Source organism: Leguminivora glycinivorella, chromosome 16, assembly GCF_023078275.1.
Source record: "Leguminivora glycinivorella isolate SPB_JAAS2020 chromosome 16, LegGlyc_1.1, whole genome shotgun sequence".
Lineage (NCBI taxonomy): Eukaryota > Metazoa > Arthropoda > Insecta > Lepidoptera > Tortricidae > Leguminivora > Leguminivora glycinivorella.
The window spans coordinates 633,959-656,591 of record NC_062986.1 but is presented as its reverse complement, the minus strand read 5'-3'; the positions used below and the strand labels follow the sequence as shown (position 1 = coordinate 656,591).

General features: G+C 35.0%; 2 protein-coding genes and 1 long non-coding RNA gene across 5 annotated transcripts in view; 1 reads left to right on the top strand and 2 right to left on the bottom strand.

The window, feature by feature from the left end:
- LOC125234464 (ran-binding protein 10) overlaps positions 1–22,633 on the bottom strand; it is a 113,449-nt gene that overhangs the window by 64,115 nt on the left and 26,701 nt on the right. The window lies entirely within an intron of this gene.
- LOC125234469 lies at positions 6,900–8,509 on the bottom strand. The gene is made up of 2 exons (XR_007178002.1): positions 8,382–8,509; positions 6,900–8,294 (listed from the first exon to the last, which is right to left on the bottom strand). It is a non-coding gene; the product is annotated as an uncharacterized LOC125234469 (long non-coding RNA).
- LOC125234467 lies at positions 8,291–10,674 on the top strand. Its single transcript, XM_048140725.1, has 5 exons — positions 8,291–8,841; positions 9,082–9,153; positions 9,246–9,350; positions 9,459–9,569; positions 9,753–10,674. Coding segments are annotated over exons 1-5 (675 nt in total). The 5' UTR covers positions 8,291–8,839; the 3' UTR covers positions 10,138–10,674.

Below are 22,633 nucleotides of genomic sequence, written 5' to 3'. Positions count from 1 at the left end.
GTTTCTGGGCCTTATAGTATTGTTCGAAAATAAATGAATATTCTATTTCGGAACACCTGAACCTTGCAAAAAAAATTTACCGGATTATCAAATGAAAGTAAGAAAACTAATTAACGTTTGCCTCCTAGATAGTTATGATTACCAAGACCTGTTCTCTGTCAAAAGAAAAAGGTACCCGTTCTAAATGTCTGCTTGTGTATTCTTGTAGTCCCGGCAGTGCTAAGTTGCCGAGGTACCGAACCCGTCCTTTACAGAATGATTTACATTCCTCACTGTTATAAAATTAAAAACGCATCCATTCTACTGTACGTAGAAAGCAAACTGGACTGTACTTAGAATCCGTGAATCCGGACATATTAAACTTGGGTACCCGGACCTTGATAACACGGACCTAGCCACAAATCCGGATTTATATAACACTACATAAAAGCGAGCCAGGCACCTCATACACGAAACGCACATGCGACTGCGATCGATACTGAAGAAATAATAAACTTTAATGTTTAGAGACACATGAAATGACGACGACCGGTCTGGCCTAGCGCATAGTGACCCTGCTACGCCGCGGTCCCGGGTTCGAATCCCGATAAGGGCATTTATTTGTGTAATGAACACAGATATTTGTTCCTGAGTCATTGATGTTTTCTATGTATATATTTATATAATTAAGTATATCGTCGTCGCCTAGCACCCATAGTACAAGCTTTGCTTAGTTTGGGGCCAGGTTGATCTGTGTAAGGTATCCCCCAATATTTATTATTTATTTATTTATTTACATACACACAAACGCATAAATGAGCAAATCCCTAACATGAGCTATGTGTCACTGAAGGGCTCCTAATCGGATCATCATCAGCAGTTCTTTCATCAATCTCTTAACACGAGCTATGCGTTTTTGAGGAGTTCCGTTCTGATCATCATCAGTTCCACTTCGTCAAATGTAAGTCCTTGTCCTTATTCATAATCCAAAACATTAGAGAGACTTTGGTGATAATACAAAAGTCACTACAAGTGTGCCGTTCAAATTTGAGAAGTTCCCTTGATCTTTCATGGATTGGTATCCAAAAGAGATCACCAAAACTCCAGCATGATCGAAATCTGACTTGAAACCTCAAAGTGCTTAAAAAACTTAACTCGTTAAATTCGTCGTTGAAGAGTTCCGCTCTGATCATCATAAACTGTTCCACTTCACCATATGTGACTGCATTGAATGGAAATGCATGATGTTCTAATAAAACACAAAAATCACTATATATTATGCGCCTTTCAGACTTTAGGAGTTTTCTCGATTTCTCCAGAATCCAATTATCAGAACTGGCTTTCAATAATATGTACATACACTAAAAAAAAATCGAAACCTGTCTACTTAGTAACAAACATCAAACATTACACACGAATTGATAAATGATAACCTCCTCGAAATTTGGAAGTTGGTTAAAAACACAAGTTTTTAAAATTATAATTAAAACTAGGTACCTTATATTATTTAAATTACCTTTTACAATTTTTTTTATACCACGTCGGCGGCAGGTAAGAGGAAAAGAGGTCACCGGAAACTATGGACACCTGCAACTCAAGGGGTGTCACATGCGCGTTGCCGACCCATTAGAAACTAAGTACACTCCTTTTTTGAAGAATCCATACTGTAGTTCATCGGAAATACCAAAACTATGCTTTATTTCGTGCTACCCTAATAAGGAATTCTGGTAGTGATCGCATACATTGATAAGACCGCCTGTTGCTGCCTTTATTTTCAATGTAATTCTGTTATTAAATTTGTAAACCTGTTATCTTTGTGGGGCAATAAAGAAGATTAACTTATTTACTTACTTAAAAAGTAAAGTAGTGTGTAAGTGCGTTTTCACATTATCCGATCCGATATCGGATGTAGGAAAGATTTCAAAATAAAAAAATCAAAGATGGTGGCGTAAATATACGGGACATGGGATGGGTCCGACATCCGATATCGGAACGGATGATGTGAAAACGCACTAAGAGGAACTATGTAAGAGACATAGAGTCATCGAGTATTTTGCCGAACACGCAGAAAATAGACGGGCCGAACCGCACCAGAAAGGTTCCTTTTGTGCCTATGTTTGGTATGAAACCCTAAAAAAGAGAAAGCCAATTCTTAGGTTTATTTTACAGTTCTGGATTAAGCTTGAGTTTAGCTATATATAAACAATAATAATAACATTTGTCGGACACTATCCCGGTGAGTCACTCGGGCACATTGCACAGACATGACCTCATAACTAGGATAATTCACCAGCAGTTAGTATTTTCCATACAATCTTGTGGACCGCGAAGTACCGTACTACAAGTAGGTACTTACCTGCGCCAGTTCTCGAAAATGGTCGAGATACTTGGTTGATTCGACGATCATCGTCGTTTCGGCGAACGATCTCATAGGCAAAAGTGAGCGACACTCGCTAGGGGTGAGATGCAGAAGGCGGTACTCCTGTACACGCACGGCGCGTAGGTCGGTCACCTTGGGCCCTGCCTGCCCCGCTGCTGGATGTATTTAAAAAATAACCATGTACCTGGAGTCTGTCTTTTCCCTTTCTTATACCATTGTTTTTGTATCTTCTGTATTTTTAGCATAAGCTACAGAAAATATTTATATTTTATTTATTTCTTATTTGTTGTATGTAATTACTTAATGTGCACAATAAAGAATATTATTATTATTATTATTTATTTCTTTTTTTTTTCTCGGTTTTCACCGGCGTACTGCTATGCACGGGCCGAAGCCAAGTGCATTTCAGGTAACTTTATGTTACATCTTCATTTATACGTTGTGTAGCTGGTTGTGCAGTAGTAAAAGTATTTGAAGTTTCATGTGTGGTTGGGCGTGAGATGGCCTGTGCAGGTGGTGCCATAGGGGCAGGGATTGGTTGGTCAGTTTGCAAGAATTTCCTTACTAATCTGCATGTATTAAGAATAACTGCTTTTTGGAGGAGGTTGTATGTATGAGCTGGTAGTTTTAGGGTTTTTAAAGACTGATGGAGTTGCTTTGGTATCACGCCTGTTGTGGATAGGACAATCGGTACTATTGTAACTTTCTGTAAACGCCAGATACGCATTATCTCGTCTTTCAGTTCAATGTATTTTGATAGTTTTTCAGAGATAGTGCTCTGCAGATTGTGTGTATTAGGAACAGCTATGTCAATGAGGAATCCGGTTTTAGTTGTTTTGTCTATCAGCGTGATGTCGGGTCTGTTATGGTGAGTAGTTCGGTCAGTGAGGATGGTTCTATCAAAGTAAAGTTTAGTTGAGGAGTTGTCTAGTACACTGTCTGGTTTATACTTATAATACGGTTCTATGTCTGTAATGAAGTTGTATTGGTGTGCGAGTTTTTGGTGAATAATATTTGTCACTTGGTCATGTCTGTGTTTATAGTCAGTCTGGGCTATTGTTTTACACGCACCTGTAATATGCTGGATAGTTTCTGGGCAGCTATTGCACTTCCTGCACGTGTCGTTGGTCAGGGTTTTTGTAATATATCGCTGATAGTTTTTGGTCTCTATTTTATTATTATTATTATTATTATATTTTGACATACCAACGTCAACGAGTTTTAATCACAGACAACCGCAGAACAGAAAGATCACTGCACAGACCATACAGGTTGTTTGATAGCGAAGTACGTACTAAGTAGAAAATATCAAAGAATTATAGCAGATAACGACATAATTACTTATGTTTTAATAGCCAAGCCGAAACGGCAGATTTAACATTTTAAAATTGTACTGAAACACATCCAACTTATCAGTACGTATAAAACCATGAGTCGTTTATGTAAATGGCCTTGGAGATGATGAAATGAGAAAATGAGCCAAATAAATATCTGTAAGTACTCCTCACACTAATAAATACCCTTGGCGGGATTCGAACAAGGGACATCAGCTTTAGCAGGCCGGCAGGGCCAGTCCAATCCAATATGTACAAGGATTTCACTCCGGAGTTGTGGGTTCAAATCCCGTTGCGTGGCCAACCAACTTAAAAATTGTAATTTTTTTTATTGCAATATCCATTCTTATTTTTCAATAAATGTATTTTTTTATTTTTGTTTTATTTTATTTCACTTATAATTGTGTAAATTATGTACAACACACAAAACAACATTGTATACATTAGGTTAGGCTCCCTCAGAAAAGGTTTTCTTCTTTTGAAGATGAATTAATATTAATTTCTTTATTTTATAATTTATTTGATATAATAAGAAAGAAAAAAAAAACAAAAAGTAGAAATTTCGAAATAAAATGGAAAAAAATCACCTAGAAGTTAGCATATTTAGCTGATGGCTGGTACCACAGGGCCACGGACACATTATCGTTCCTGTCGAAATTTCATAGCATCTTGTAACTCAAATAGTATAGAGTTTGACGTAGCTTTGGCAATACGCACACATGCGTATATATAATAAATATACAAAATGAACGTAGTTTATGGAAAAAGATCTAACCCACAAACATTGCCAATAGAATTTAAACTTTCTGACAATAACAATAGTCATTCATTTCAATGGCAATTTTATGGAGATAAATCCTTTTCGCTAAACTACGTCCAAATTTTCGTAATTATAAATTGTCAAAAACGCTGCGCGATTTGACATAGGTCTTGCCTCCTCGAGGCCCGCCGGCCGTCTGACATTTTTGACAATAAGGACACATGTATACGATTGACGTATGAAAGAAAGAGAAACGAAACCGCATAAAATGGCCGTTTTCTGTTGAATTCATGATATCGTAAATGATGATAAATCTTTGTATATACGATAGTAAAAAATATTTCCTTCTACGAGAGACTAGATAATTTGGAAACCTTCACTTTAAAGTAGGTTAGACTGATTAAAGTTGCATATTTTTTTCACAATGTTAGTTAAACGAAAAATTAAGGCCTTACTTTGGATTAAATTTCTATCGAGAAAATTGTAAGCATTCGTGTTTCGAGCTGTACAAAAATTTCAATCATATAGTCAAGATATACATATCCAAAAATCAGATCTCTAGGTTTCCGGGGCTAAGCACACCAGTGAATCTAAAATCCTAATATTTATCGATGCATGGCCTTAAACAACGCATGACTGCGAAGATTTCGCGGTTACGGAGATCTGGCTCGTGAGCTGTGGTATTAAGATTCGCAATAGGCAGTCAGCACAGCGACCAGCGCGAACTTGACCCGCGGTTGGTTGGCTTCGACCCACTTCGCTCGCTAATTTGTGTACGGTGGAAAACCTAAACAAATATCAGGTTGGATGGGATTATGACAAGTCAGTCTGTAAGACAGGGACTCGCGTTGATTAAAAGGAGGATTGAGAAAAGGTCACTGAACATTAACATTTTTCAAAATCAATAAAAGTTTAAATTATATTTTTGTCAATTTTTTGGTGTTGGTGAAACACCAGTGTTGTGTGTTGTTGACATATTTTGCGTCATTTGTATCGCGTCTTCGTTTTACTGTAGGTATTCTTGATTTCTCTCTTATGAACGTATTAATGTTTGCAGTTCCGGTGATAATGATGAGAAACACATTGACAATTCATAGACCGGAATGCAAACAAGGCAAGTTGAGAGCTCGGGAAGTTAAAAATACTTGGACGGAGACATCGAGTCTGGCCGGTGCAAGAGTCGCCAGGCCAGACTGCAAAATTGCCAACCTGCCAACTGATGACGGTAATGGAATAACAATAGCTTTAACTAATGCAGATGTTGCTATGTATCTACTTCCTGTACTGGGGTTTTATTTGATTGAAGATAGTGAGTGAAACAATATTAGTTATATTTTCCTACCGACTCATATTGTTTGTTAATGTGTTTTTAGAAATAAATCACCTAAGCTCTTGTTCAATGACATTCTTGTACGGTCGACTCGAGGAGATTGGCCTTTTAGCAACTGTCAGGTCATTTTACTTCGGACAGTTCTTAGCATAGGTACGCACAAGTCGCACGACCAACCTGAACCGCTATGTAACTACTATAGGATCAATTTCCTCAACCGTAATACATCTCATATGATTAGCATATAAGGTGTTTCTAGAAGATTGTCATATCGCTTCTTATCTATAGGACAAAATATTTGCGTTGGACTACTAATGAAATTATTGCTAATTTCACATCATCCGAAAATACACTTGTTCATGAAGCTAGCAATAATTCTGAAATCTAAAAATACGCTGGACTAGGGTTTGCAAGATCCGCCGATTTTTCGGATCCGGATATTTCGGATCTTAAGATTTGCCGGATCCGGATATCCGGATATTTCGGATAAAACGGATCCATGTTGAAAAGGTCACTTTTTATAGGAGTTTCGTCAAATCAAAGCTGCTGTTACCGAAATAAAATAATTTAAACTCACAAAACGACATAAATATAGTCTATTATTGCTTCATTAACTTTTTAGACGAAAGTAGGTGATTATTGGGAGTTTCAAATCAAAGATTTGAAAACTCCCAATATCACTTCATATTTAGGACTCGTACTCAGGTTTATTGGTGATTTAAAACTCCCAATAGGTTTTCAGATGATTTAAAACTCCTAATCGGCTTTCTCATGATTTGAAACTCTCAATAGGTTTTCAGATGATTTAAAACTCCTAATCGGCTTTCTCATGATTTGAAACTCTCAATAGGTTTTCTGATGATTTAAAACTCCTAATCGGCTTTCTCATGATTTGAAACTCTCAATAGGTTTTCTGATGGTTTAAAAAGCACACAAGGTTTACGATTGCATATTTAGAATTAGAACTTGTGAACTGTAAAAGCGCAATCAGATTTTTAACTTAAAATTTCGGATTCGTTCATTTGATTGAAACAGATGAAGTATGGTGTTCGTTGTTAAATGGTCCATTTCGAAAATGTAAGCCGTAAAGTTAAGTTAGGTATGATATTAAATAGCAAAAGCTTAACGCAACACACTCTCCGAGGTGGCCAATCTCAGATGTGGTCTCTCTCAAGCGTTTGCTCGATTGACAGTGGCGTTTACACACAACGTGTCTGATCAGCTCGTCAGCGTCGCAGAACACGAATGGACCCCCAAAGTGTGAACTCTGGTGTAGTCGCGTTTTACATGCATCGATTGAGTTTGACCCCCTCCGGGTATGGGATTCCATATCTATCGACCGCGTAAATACAGAGATCCCCAAGTCTCGAATTCAACACTACATGCCTCGGTTGGCCAAGCCAAGGAATGGTTTACGTGTTGAGGTTGTCGGTCGTCACAACCCGACATACTACACATCACCATTTTTATTTATATGAAACATTGTAAAAACTTTATAAGTGTGATGTAGACCCAGTTATGCTATTGGCTGTTTCGGATTACGTACTCCCACGTCATATCTACTACGAATTTTGTAATATATGGTTTAAAATAACGTATATAAAATATGATCTTCTTTGACACCCATAACAAAGAGTTCAGTATAAATTAAAGGCTAGCGTATGTCATATACTGCACTTTGCAAAGCAGAACTTTTCATAAAGATATAAGGTTCAAATTTTGATTATATTAAAATCATGACATACATTGAACAGTATGCGAAATTGCAATCACTCATTTAGTTGTAATTTGAGTCAGTTTACCTGGTTGCTCACTCGCTATGTTTATCTTATAAAATGATCACGATTTACATGAATTATAAATGGTTTTGATATATAATAGATCTCAGTATACATATTTCAACTATATTGTGAGTGGTAAAACTCTAAAAATAATATCGTATTTATTCTCTATGTTTTAGTATGTTAAAAATAAAACAATTAATTTATCATGAAACCATTTTATTTAAGTAATGAGATATATTACAAGCACGACGACTAACTAAAAAGTAAAGTACATTTTATAACATAAAATTTTCTAATAATTACTCACTTCACTCAACTTTTTTACAATTTTTTCTACCAGACCTTCAGTTGCATTTAATAACTCATCATAGTCATCTTGAACAACATATTGTACTGTAACCCCATTAGATTCGATATTTGATTGCTCCAAATCGGATATACTGATTTTAATCAGACGCTTTCCTTTTGTAACCTTTCTGATGACATGGGAATTTAAACCCATTTCTTTTATTTTCCTCTTTCCTTTCTTAGCGATTTTCTTCTGACTTTTTGCTGGTGTACCTGATAATGGAATTTCTAAAGATGGATTCAGGAGCAAATCCTGGTATTTCAGGTACGCATCCATGTCTTGAGAATAATTGAGCGGATCATTCGGTTTTTCACAAACTTGCGAATAAAATGGTGTGGTTTCAGTCATTTCAGCAGCGTGGTTAATAGGTTGCGAGCCCTGTAAAAAAATATCAAGTTAAATATATTTCAACACCAAATAAAAGTACTCAAAGATACCAGAATATAATAAAAGTAAAATACATACCATTCTGATTTTGAAACTGATAATGCACCCGGCTTGAAATCTCGAACTGTTGTAATTTTAATTTGTTAAATGCTCTATTTATAACTTCGTAGTAACAAAATATAGTATAGCTATTAGCTATTATAGCTTGCACATTGAACGCGGTCTTAACGCGGCGACATTCGTTCTTGTTTCCGACAAAAGAAATATTACACTTTTGTTTTTCAATAATTAGCTGAGTTGAATATTATATTACAGTGATGATCAACCTTTGTATTATATTGGTTTCTTACTGTATTTTTGCAAATGTTGTAGTTTATGTTAGTTATAATTTGCTTTTAGGTTGTTAACTCATGACTTTACGTCAGTTTCGTTTTATTAATAAAACCCCTGGCTTATTCATTTCCTCTACTATTTTCTAACAAGTGCAAGTGTTACAGTGCGAGTTTTACGTACACGGAGAAATTCACCTTGAAACAATGTTCGTAAGTTTGTAATATTTTATTTAGCTATAAACTATTCTGAATATGGTGTTGAGTGATGTTTGTTCTCGATTAAATTTACCGATAAGTATCCTTCTAAGTAGCAGTTTTATGCGAGTTAAGTGCGTATTGGTATTAACTTTAACTTAAAATTTATAACCCTCGCTGGAGAGAGGTACAAGTACAACTGTGAAATCTCGTTCGACTGAACATAACAGAATCTTATTTTTTATTTTCAGGTCTGACTTTGAGTACCATGTAATCCAGTCTAAGAAAGACCTCGACTCTGAGGATGAATCTGGATCATTAAAGTATGTATTTTAATTAAATTTAAGATTTTATTGACTTATTATTAATTTTTGTTATTATTAATGATCTGATGGATAATCACTATGTATTGTAGGACTCAGAAGAAAACAACCAAAAGGAAAAACGCTTCTCAGATCCCGAAACGTGACGCGGGCTGGTCGCTGGACAGAAACGTCGTCGAAGAATGTGCTAGTAAAAGGTAATTAATTAAAACTGTGTTTGAAAACTTGTCTACAAATGCGAACTTTTTATTTATTTCTCTTTATTTATGAGAACTGGAAGTAATATAAAGTTTTTAATATTACAGCAAGAAGATCAAACCAAAGAAAACTGTGAAAAAGCACGCATCGTCCGTGTTAATAACTGATACGTTGCAGGACAGTGACACTGACCTTGATGAAGAAGACAAAACTAAAAGGTAATTAATTCAATTCAGTTATTTTATATGTAATACATATATTTACTTAACTAATTGTAATTAGCCTTTGAATCTAAACATTTTAAACCATAGTATTTAAATTCTTAAATGTTAAGTACTTACCTAATTAACTAATTATATTTTGTTGTATTCGATAATATAAATAAGTTTTTAATATTCCAGTACGACAACCAAGTCGAAGAAAGAGACACCTGATTGTAAGCCAGGCTGGTTTTCAAACTGGGGTGACGAAGGACATGTTGAAGCCCAGCGTCGAGCATCCGCTGCCAACTCTCTGTCGTCCGTGCTGATACGTCGCGTCCCAGGCGGCTACGTGCGTCGCACAGCTTCGTTAACCGGTGATCTTTTTATTGATCTTAAACTGTATAACGTAGTAGATATTCAAAACGTTCCATCTGAAGCCCGTTGGGAGAAAGCGCTGGTTAATTTTAAATATCGTGTGGATTCCGTTTCGGATATAGTAGATGGAATAAATAAGATTCTAAAGCGTTGTAAGGACGACTTTACAGATGAAGGAACCTTTTTCCCAGATAAAAAAAGCCAATAATCTTTAATCTTTTTTACGTCTAATTTAGTCTATTCCTATGTCAATAGGCAAAATGCCTCATAATAGCTCCATATTTTGTTCAGTGTGTGACATAAGTATTCCAAGTAAAGCCTTTTCTGCTCACTTGCGCACTAACTTGCATAAAAATAATAACTCTGTTCAATTAACTCCTGATATTGAAAAAATAAGCAGCGCTTTCCGTAGTAGAATAGCATCATACAGAGTGCGTGGACCAGAGAGTAGCCTCCATGACTCACCGGTAAAGTTTCTGTGCGCTCTTCGTAGACATATTAAACATATTCTCGAAGCGAGAAGGCTTGCTTTTGGATCTATAAAGGTTAACTTTGAACTGTTTGCTGAATTTGGTTTGCCGAAAAATGAAGCATGTGAAATTAAATCATTCGCTACGCAAAATATCATTTTACATCAGAGTTACGAATTTAAAGAAATATTTTCAACCATTTTGAACACATTGAGCACGAAAATTGATGAATTTCAAGAACGGGACAGTGGCTGGAGCTTTCTACGAAACTTATATCTTGAGATAAACATAAACAAATATAATCCTCTTAGAGCGTCTAGATTTATAGAATTACCAAAGTTAATAAAACATCGAAGAGCTTGTGTAAATATTAAAAACAATGAAAGTAGCACTATCTTCGAATGATGATAAACGAGTAATATTAAAAGACAATATTCACACACTTGCGTGGGGACATGCTTCATTTTTCTAAATATAGTTATATAGTGATATTTTAAAGGAAACTTTGAACTAATTTGTAAACACCTACTTTACTTTTTAAGTTAGCTATGCCAGTATGTATATTATTATTAAATAAACTTAAAAAAAAAAAAAATAGTTTTTCTTTTTTAAACCCACCATATTTATGTACAATGTTTAAATCAACTCAGGATACTTATGTTATGATCGTATACCTGTATCACGAGTACAATATCGTATCATGAGTTGATTTAAACATTGTTTTCAGGAGTATAATTTACAGGTTAATAAAATGCGTTTTATTTAGCACATTCATTTATTCAAAGAGGAACGTGATTTTCTAAATACCATTTTTTCATACATATTACATTTTTTAATGCACAAGTTTTTTTATGGTACACACAATTAAAAATACAATCATTAATACAATATTTTTTATACAGTTCTTGTAAATTCGGTGCACCCTTTTCACTTAAATCTATAACAGTACAGTTTGAATATAATTCTTTAATCCATTTAATTTTTTCCATACCTTTAACGAATATTATCTTATCTTTAATATGATTATAAATAAGTCTTCTAAATTCTCTATAATCAACATAACCTTCGTGCCACAAAATACCTAAATGTTTTTCAATCCATTTTGTCTGCCTCTCTTCACTTTCCGTCAATTTAGAAAATCGAAAAGGGGGTTTTATTAAGAAAACTTGAGTGTATTCTAGCGTGCTGTATGCAAATTCTTTGATAATAAATTCGTTTTCTTTTGTTTTAAACCCTTGAAGGTCTACAAATATATGCTGCATTACGATACTTTTTTCGTAATATTACTTAAAGGCTTATATTCAAATACACTATCATTTAAAATCAGACAGTAAGCTGCAGTGTTCTTTGGTATATCAGATTCACAATCCAATTCAACTCTCACATCTACTGAACCGGTTTTTAAGGTTTCGTTTTGACGAGAACAGTTGATAACAAATAAAGGAGCTTTATCTTTAAAATCTTTAGGGCTAAGCAACGGCGCTTGTAGACGATTATAATAAGACTGTTGAAATTTCGCATACTGTTCGTATAATATAGCAAACTTTTCACCCGAAAAACTAACATCAAAACTTTCGTACGGAAAGTAAACTGAATTCAAGAAAACTTTAACATCTCTCAAATTACAGTGATCAAAGTGTGATATGTCTTTATTAGCTTCATTTTTTCGTCCCGTTTTCAATCCAATTATAATATAACGCGGCTTTTCAATTTGCGATGAAGTTTTGATAGACCAAGAATGTTTTGACGTCTCAGGCAAGAGCGGATATTCATACAAATCCCAAGTCCTAAATGCTATCTGAACGGCACGATCTCTTTCTAAACATTTGAGTAAATTTAATCTTTCACGATCAGACACTTTAACATGAGGCATGCGCCATACTATTTTAGATATAGTAATATTGTCTATATATTCATTCGCATTTAATTTAACACTATTCAAATTAGTATTGGATCTTAAAAGAATAAGTTCATGCTTGCAATTAATTATGATTTTGCTGTAATCCTCAGCAAACCCGAGAATCTTGTTTAAAGGTACAGACACAGAAAATGTACCTTCCGTGTTTTTTATACCATTGACATCAAATCCCCATAACTTAGACATGGATGCTTCCAGTCCATTCATAGATACAAGAGATTTCATAGTTGTTGTAACTCCTGCGTTTTTAATTTTGTCAATTTCGATTCCATTTAATTCATATCGAATATCTTGAAATAGATGAAGTATGGGGTTGTTTGTAAGAAGAACACTTTTTACCTCGGCTTTTGTTTCTCTATTGAATGCGGTTATAGTACCTTCTATGTATAAAGAACTTGCTGATGGTAGTACGTAAAGATCTTGTTGGTTTATAGGTATACGTATTTCATCGTTGAAATTGAAACTTGTGACGTACGGTTTATATGAATGATATTCAAAGCTCTCGATAGAATTATCAAAGACAAAAGGTTCTGTTAAGTTTAATATACTCATTTTAATAGGCGTAAGCTTTGGAGGAATTGCTTATTTTGTTTTGTGAGTTTTACTTTAGGTCTTCTTTTCGTGATTGCAGGATGAGTACTGGTAATGTTTTTAAGAGAGACTGAAGTTTTATTGAAGTCTATCATTTTTTTCTTAAATGTAAATATAACTGAATTTCTTCACCCCGTAAATTAACTAGATTATTGTTAACGTCTAAAATTCTTATCGTTATTGTGTTTAAGCTATTTTGGGTTACAGGGAAATAAATAACGTTTTTTGGTGTTTCTATAATCCGATAACCAGGTGGCACGTTTGGTACAAACTCGTGAATTATATGACTAGGTTTTCCGTTAACGAATGAACCGCTCACTATGTCACATTCGATGCGGACTATGGTTGTTGAGAGAATGGAGACAGGATAAGGGGATTCAGTTAATATATTAGCTTGAATAGATTCTGAACCGAAGCCAAGTATATTACCGATGGAGCCTTCTTTGTCGAAATGAATATTTTCAGAGCATAAAATAGATGTTTTTAAGGTATTATTATTGCATGTTAGTGCAAAAGAGCATCCTTCAATATGTTCTTTAAGGTAATCGTCAATATCTTGAAGTTCATATGATCCTTCAGGAATTTTAATTACTTTGTTTTTACCATAATAGAACTTATTATTTCTGTCGTCTATGTTGGGTATAGAATTAAAAGTTGACATATACAATAGCCCACACTCATATTCACCATCCAGGTGAAAAGCTGGTGAATAGTTTGTTAACAGAGTGGAAGATGTTCCAGTTATAGACAAAGTGAAAGACATTGTGAGAATGATAAACTGATTATTGTGCGATGATATTTAAACGGTTATACCAATATTGTTTTAAATACTTTAGGCATAAGTGTCCACAATTGACAGTGTTAAACTTTTGATATGTGTCATAATTATAGTAAATATCATATTTTTTAAATACCTCTTTAATTCTAGCGGAGGTGAAAGGTCACCATAACTATTAAAATATTCACAATAATTGTTATCTTTTACGTAGGCTACCCAGTGTGTACCATTGTTTTTAAAACTGTCTAAATTAACAATTCCACATTCTACTTTTTTAGGAGTCTTTGGTAAACTGTCTCTCATATAAACTCCTCGAAAATATGGAATATCAGATGAGTGTTTTAAAATGTCAATATTTGAAAGAGCGCGCCTGGGTAACCTCTCAGTTAGTTTTTTGAAAGTTTCAAACATAATCCTTTGCCATTTTTATATGGTTTAATGTGTAAGCCTTTTCCTAATGCAATAGATTCCATCATCTTGTTATGTCGCTCCGATTCCGCTAAATTTTTTCTGGCGGCTTTGTAATCACCTACAGCTTTAGCAATTCCGGCAGCTCCTCCTGCTAATGACCCTAGCGCAGACAGACCAGCAAAAATAGGTATCAGCGGTAAGAAGCCTCCAGTTTTTGGAATTGGTATAAGACGAGGTACCCGTACCTTGGAATTGGTTTTAAAAATTTTCGTCGCAGCAATAAGTGCCCGCTCAATTATATTACTACCTTTTGTTTTTGGTTTCTTTTTTAATTCACTGCGTATCTTGGTCACAAAACGTTTAAATGGTTTTATACCCGCACCTGCCTTTATTTTAGATTTCATCATTTTGCTAACTAACCACGAAGCAATTTTTTCTCCTCTCCCTGCATCTTTCGATTTTCTTCTTTGTTTCGCCATTTCGTATAGTTCTAAATCAGCACGATGTCTATCAGCTAAATCCGAATAACTATCATATGCTATGTCGTGTTTCATACACGCATTATCTAGCGCATTAATTCCTTTATCGCCTCTCTGCAACCTTTTGCGCAATTTTGTTCCCGGACCACAATAGTTATAACCAGGTAAGTGTAATTCAAAGGGTAAATTATTAATAGCGCTGTTTAACAGTCCTTTCCCTTTCATATCTCGTGAGATAATAACACTATCATTAAAAGGAAATTATATAAATATCTTTAAACAACCGCACTTTTATCGATCCAACTGTTTTCGCTATTATTAAGGCCCAACCATTTAACATACAACTTTCTACCCTTTCTTTTAATAACCTTTTCTACAAGGTAAACGTTTGGATGGTTGGTTTTCAGAAGTTCTTCCTCGTAAAATGTACCGAGTATAGTGTTTTTATGCTGGTCTTGAATGTGATACGTAACAGGTTGAGTGCGATTCACGTGAGTAATAGTGAAAAGTTCTGTTGACCAATTAGGTGTGTAACCTTTGTGAAAGGCATTTTTATACTTGCTAATGCGTACACAATCTCCTATATTGAATTTGTTCGATTTATAAGACAAATTGGATAGTGATTTTTTAATATTTTTTAATACTTGCATTTCATTATCAAAATTTACATCAATAGGTTTTATTTTTGTTGTGCGATGCACAGTCTGATTATATGATTTTACTACATCGTCTAATGGCTTACCAACCCATTTATAGTTACCAACTAATGCAAAATGTTTGTAGAGCTTAGACTTAAGTGTCTTTATCAGCCTTTCAACAATAGATGCCTTCTTAATTGAATAAGTTGAGTAATGATTAACTTTTAATAATTTTAAGTAGAAATCGAATTCTTGATTGTAGAATTCTTTTCCTAGGTCAGTTTGTAAGTTTTTAGGTCTTCGTTTAGATGTTTTTATTATTAGTTCAAATGCATCTTTGACTTCTGTTTTAGTTTTAGACTTAATAGGTGTACACCATGCATACTTTGAAAATGTGTCAATAACGGTTAAAATATATTTATATCCTCTGTTAACAGTATGAAGCTTTTGTAAATCTATCAAATCGGCTTGCCATAAATCATCAATTCCTTGTAGTACAACCGATCGTCGCTTAAAATTTCTTCGCGCTGACCTGTGGATCTCGTTCACTATTTGTTGTTTTATCATTATTATATTTTTTTAAAATATCGTCTATCTCCTTCTTCGTATAAAAGTTCAGTTTTAACTGAGTTACGAGTTGGTGAATTTGATTATTTATTGTGTTAAACAAAGAGTCTATATACTTCTTTTCGTACATGTTTTGAATGTGTTCATCAACGTACTGCTTGTTAACTGCATCATCGGAAGATAATGGTTTAACAACCCCTTTTAATCTTATAGTTTTTAGATCAAAATTTCCTGCTTCTGTTCGAAGCAAAGCCTTGTACTTGAGCTCAGAGATTTCATCAGTACGCAAACGTTTATGAACATGGTGACCGAATTTGTCTATATTCATTTTTTACTTGAAAGTCAAACTTCAACTGATGGGAAAGGTAAGAGTATATACATTTATATATTATTTATTAAGCCTGCTTCACGTAATTCTTCAATTATGGATATTATCTCGTTATCTAACCCTGTATTTCCAGCGTCACGCGATGCTATAAGCAGTTTTAATCTGTCAACTAATTCGTTTGGATCATCCCAATATACATATGAAATATCTCTTTTTACTTTTTTCATTGATGGTAAACCTTTACCGGATATATATTCTTCACTTACTGTGCGCTGTTTGGATAATTTGAAAAGAGGTTTTATAAGGTTTAAATATTTCATACCCTTGTTGCTTTTTATGGGTTTCTTTGGATCAAAGTCGCGTCTATGTGCATTCGTTTTCATTAACAATGTTTTATATAATCGTTTATCATCTTCAGTTACTAGTTTTAAGTCAGGTACTTTCTTAAACAACAAATCATGTAAGCCTTGTGTTAAAAAATAACTTTCTCCACCTATCACGAGTTTATCATCATTAACAGAAATTGGGTAAGATCCAAGCATTAGCTTTCCACGCTCATTTCGTACACCAAATGGAATGTTCATGATAAAATATTGTTTCTGCCAAGCGGGATCATCGCGAGGAGAAGGAAACGAGTCTGACGTTCTAAATGAAATATTATTTGTTGTATCAGAATCACTTTGGTTCACACTTTCTTGAGATGAAGAATCACTATCATTTAATTCATTTTCACTATAATTTGGTTCAGATTCAAATGACTTTCTCAACAAAGTTTTATTATCCAAACTTTCTTTCATCCCATCTTCTGAAGGACTATATTTCAATGTTTTTACTGGCTTGTTCCATTTAAACCTATCGTTATCAAAATCTGAGTCACTAATGATTAGATTGTTATCATTACTACTATGTTTTTTTACCATTTCACCAAGTGGGTCTGTGATTGGTTTTAACATTGCTTCCAACATCATATTATCGTTTGATTTAACATCACGAATGCGTTTAACTTTTTTCTTACTGCTTCAGCAGATTTGAGTACTTTTTGTTTAAACAATTTTTCTTCATTAATTTTATGTTCCATGTCTGAACTAGATGGTTTCATTTTAAGCAATAAGTGTTTAATGTAATACTATGCTTTATATATCAAGTCAATCTAGAATTATAAATGTATCAAATCCTTTTCTATAACAGCCTGAATTTCTATTACAATCTTTATTTATGACTAAGTAATCAAACGGGATCTTCCATACTTGTGCACACATTTCACGAAATTGAGACCATGACATATCACTTCCTACATGTTCATCATAAACATGCTTTAAATTAATATCATCCTGTTTAAAAAGAATAATTAAGTTAGCATTATCTCTTATTAATTGTTTAGGTATTTTACTATACGTCTGATTTAGATAAAAGCTATCTATATTTTTATGCCTTCCCATTGCAAAGTAATCTCGTATATTATTTTGATTTTCACACGCAACATCATCAAATATTATAATGGAATTCATGTTTGCTGTATGAGGACTTAAGATTTCATCATTTGCGTTATATTTTTGAAATGATACTGAAGGAACTAGCTTTAAAACTTGCTCTAGAAATTGATACATTGGTTGAAATAAGGTTTTAGAATATACATAAACATTTTGAAAGCGTAGACCATGTTCATGTAGCAGCAAACCGACAATTAAATTTGTTTTTCCACAGTTCGATGGGCCACATATTATACAGCGAATGGTGTCGGGTAAAAGCGAGCCATGTCGAAAATAACGTTTATTGGACAAAGAACAAACAGCATCCAACTGCAATTTCTGAGACTGTTTTACGAACTTCATTTTGTCAATAGGCACGTGCAACTAACTTGAAAGGTGTTTTATCATTAACGGAGTTTTATAAACTTTTGTCTATATATTCGTCATGAGCGTTTTAAATCATCAGAAAACCTATTGAGAGTTTCAAATCATGAGAAAGCCGATTAGGAGTTTTAAATCATCTGAAAACCTATTGAGAGTTTTAAATCACCAATAAACCTGAGTACGAGTCCTAAATATGAAGTGATATTGGGAGTTTTCAAATCTTTGATTTGAAACTCCCAATAATCACCTACTGACGAACTTTTAACATACAATTGTGTCGTTTAACTTCAAACTCGCGTAAATCGATTCAGTTTTAAGGATGATTATACAAAAAAAAGCAGAATGGATTTACCCGAGTTTGAAGTTAAGCGACACAATTAATGTCACTCCCATTGTACAGGTACAGCATATAACATTAAACAGTAGCCAATATTTTTGGTTAACATACATAAGCTAATTCAGGGTAATTTAGTGTTGTTCACTAATACCTCCGTTTTACTGGGGCGTCTATCTGTAACCACAGCCAATAAATACATCCATGCAAAATTGTAGATGTAGGAAAAAAGATAATAGTTATTTGTTATACAAGGGGACAAAGTTGTATTTTAACGCCGAGTGTGGAATTGAAAAACGAGCAAGTGAAAGGATTCTATAGTTGAACCACGAGCGAAGCGAGTGGTTCGAGAATAGAATCCTGAACTTGCGAGTTTTTAACACACGAGAAGTAAAATACATTTGCACCCGAGTGTAACACAAAACTTTTCCCCTCACTGTAGCGAGGAAACTACAACGCAAAAAATGCGTTTATCACTGCTTCCAGTAGTTCCACAGGTGGTAAATCATCTTTATTACTAAATTCACCTACTTTTATCAATTTTAAAGCAGTTAATTTGACTTTATTCAAGGTCAAATTACTTTACCCACTAGTGGATAAAATGCGTTTTTACCCGCTGGTATTAAAGGACAAAACACGTGTTTCTGAGCTAGTGAGGGGAAAAATAATATAATTTTATTGCGTTACACGTATTAGACGTGTAAAATATGTTACACATATTTCGTTATCGTGTACCATTTTCAAATTGTTTTTCTAAAATTATGTGGAAAAGTCATTTGATATTTGCCAGTCGCTTTTCAGTGAAGCTCTAAGGCTGGCAGTGCACCTCCAATCCTTCTGGTGTTTTGGGTGTCCATAGGCGGGGGTGATCGCTTGGTAAGGCGACCTGTCTGCTAGTTTGCCTCCCATTTTATTAAATACAAAAAAAATCGGATCTGGATTCAGCTTATAAAATAATTACGTATATCATATTAATTACTTCCATGATCTCTAATTCATCATTAAGCTTAAAAACATCCATGGCATACGTTTCTGCTTTATAGAAAATTAATAATTTATCGTTATTCCTGCGGGATGCATCCAGTTAGAAACGAAAGTAGTTTTAAAAACAATGGTTTACTGTTCATTTTATTTAGCTTGTTAACATATAGTTTTATGAGTTCATCGCGTGGCGTAATGTACCAAACCTAACCTAGCTTGATATTCTGGAGTATTTTAATTAAATAAATGTGAATAAACATTTTAGGCGACAAAATACAGGAAATAATTCATAAATTTCATTCGAAAATATCGCTGGACCGACCGACCCCTTCGATAACGTATCATCGGCGCTCCGCCCAACAAATACTAACAACAATGCTCATCATGACTCTAGGTAGAGCTTATATCATTATAATAAGACTTAACTGTGTATAATAAATGTACTTAACATATGCTGGATAGCAGGAATAGCAGAATATGTACCTGTAACAAGTAAAATGTTTATACACACAAAACATAAAGAGAAGTGGAAAAAAGATAGTGAAAAGGAGAATATTCATTACAATGGTTAAGAAAACACACAAGACGAACCAGAAAGTATAGGATCCATTACAAATTAAGATCATGTTAAAACTGTAATATTTCAAACAAAAACAAATGCAGTTCAATACCGCAATTCAATGAACAAATTGATCGTAAAGATAATATAGGTACATTGCTCTAGTATTAAGGAAACGAAAAGAGACCACCGTAGAGTTTTTCCGAAGCGGCCAAACGGAGTGGACTATAAATAGGACGGGAATTTGATAGAGAACGACAGTTTTGCGCATTCTGCTGGAGTTGCGAGACCTAATTACCCGGCTCGGGCGCCAGAAATGTCTGGATGCCTATCCCAGCCTATTATTTTAGTTTCCAGTGCTATTCGGTTTTCTTTTCTTTGGGTGGCAATATTTAGCACTCATGTTACGGACTACGGTATACAAATAAAAGAGACAATAGAATGAACAAAACAAACACTTAAATTAGAAAGAGCTGCTCTCTGATGTTATTAAACAGATTTATAAATGACGAAAATTAATTTTAGGGACCAGGGGTAGGTACCTCGGGACAGTTGATCAAATCTTTGTAACTGAATAAAAATAATTTCATTTAATAGAAAGTGTTATCATAAATTAATATCCATGAAAGGCCTTCCAATTCAGCTATCAGCTATCCCTTCACAAAATTTCAAAAATCAACTACCGAATAGGAGCGAGTAATTCTCGGGATTCATATTTAAGCCCCAAGACATAAATTTGAGGGGCAATGTGCCGAAGCCTCCCTCCCCCCACCGGGGGCGGTCAAGGCCCCGGCAACTGGGGCGCTGAAAGGCAAGATAACTGCACAATTCACCTGCTTAGCTGTATAATGTCACGGCGAAATGTCCGGAGTTTGGAGCGGACTCGGCCTATTGTTGGGTTGCTGTTTGGATAAATATTTGCGACTATATTCTGGCTTGAGTAAGGTTTTCATGATGTTAGCAAAAAATATTGAGCTTGGGTTGATTAGATAAATTCAGTTGACGCAAAAGGTTATTAGAACATTTTTAGAACGCATCATCGACATAGTTACCTGATCATTCGTAAACCATATTTCACAGAGATAGCATACAATTATGTGTTACGTTACAGTAGTGCAATTTGCAGTTTGTACGACCACTTTGTTCAGACTAAAAACTACACTGATGTAAAGTACGGTACTTTCACTAATGCACTAATAAATTTCTTCATAACTTGAGCAAGTATTTACATTAGTCTATAGATGATATGGATTGGTGGGCCCAAGAGAGCTCCCTGCGTGATGCAAGCAGGGAAAGTTGTTTACGCGCCGCTTCTGACACCGTTAACTCGCGCTAGTCATATTTCCCCCCTGACGGAAGCGGGGAAATCGAATATACGATAAGCCACTCTGTTTTTATTTGGAAACTTGTGGAAGCAGCGCTTGATAAACATGGGGGAGCAAAGTAGGAACAAACATCTAACTAGCAATTGGGGATGTTGTTAGAAACTTCGGTTAATCAATTTTCAGGAACTGAGGTCGACATAGCATTGCAAGTTTACGAACGTTCAAACATACTCGGTACTTTTTCTGAGAAAAGGTTCAAAAGATCTACTAATTGAATTGCCTTTCGTAATAAATAAATATACTTACAGTAAAATTCATTGTAGCTGTTATCGATCATGCAATCCCAGTTAACCCAGAAACAGCAAATTCTACGAAGCAGGCCGATGCCGATGGGACGCCAACTACTGTTTTAATTCCACCATGAAACTAGGTCATTTATGTGCCGTTAAACAATTTTCAGATCATGATATGACGCAACCTCAAGTACAAGGTTAACGTCGAGTGAAACAACAATAGTATGTTACTTAACATAACAACAAACATAAATAACAACTATCCTGACTTCCGTATATTTGTAATAATGCAAATACACCATCAAAACATTCGAACTGCTATCAGGTATGGGTGCTAAATGGCATCTTCTCACGACGTAGCAGAGTTTATAATCGAATGAGTGTTGAGAAGCGCGGGCGACAGGCAAGGCCAAATGTGAGTAGGCAGTTCAAAGGAGAGTAGACCTAAAGGGGAGTCGGTTAGGAGTCGTTTGCGGTTGGTGGTGGGCGAGGGGGGGGTGCGGGGCAACACGTGGCAGCGAGCGCGCTTGACCCAGTTGCTGGATGCACCATTTCGGCCGCTCGCGACTCGAGCAAGGACAGCCCTTTAGCATCGATTCTGCCCTCTGCGGCTTTGTTCTTGGATGCGCATTCAACCTCCTTTAGGCCCTTTGGGACTTTTTGAGACAAAGGGAACTTTTGTTGCTAAGCTGTATAGATGTACAGAAAACCGTATTTTTTACCTGAAGCCAGGGAAAAAGATGTTCCAATAGGTACACACGCACAGCATTCATTTGTATGGTTGAATTTGGTTTACGTCCTGTTCCTAAAATATTAAGGTATATAATATACTACGTCGGTGGCAAACAAGCATACGGTCCGCCTGATGGAAAGTGGTCAATGTAGCCTGGACGCCTGCAACTCAAGGAGTGGCACATGCGTCTTGCCAACCCATTAGAAACTTGTGCACTCCCTTTTGCTGTGTTGTTAAGTACACACATCATTGAAAAAAAAAACATTTGGATCATTGTCTGAATGTTCCTAGGAAAAGACCGAGTTTTTTCAGTGCAATTATGATTTAATGTGCATATGGATATGGATTGATTTAATAGAAGTCAAGGATTAGTTTGGTAGGATGGGTTTCGTGGATATCTAATCTAGAGCTCTAGCTCTAATCTAGAGATCTAGCTGATCTAGAGT

Coding starts and splice junctions, on each gene's coding strand:
- LOC125234467 (XM_048140725.1), top strand. Junction 9,154..9,245: donor GATGAATCTGGATCATTAAA/GTATGTATTTTA, acceptor TATGTATTGTAG/GACTCAGAAGAAAACAACCA. Junction 9,570..9,752: donor GAAGAAGACAAAACTAAAAG/GTAATTAATTCA, acceptor TTAATATTCCAG/TACGACAACCAAGTCGAAGA.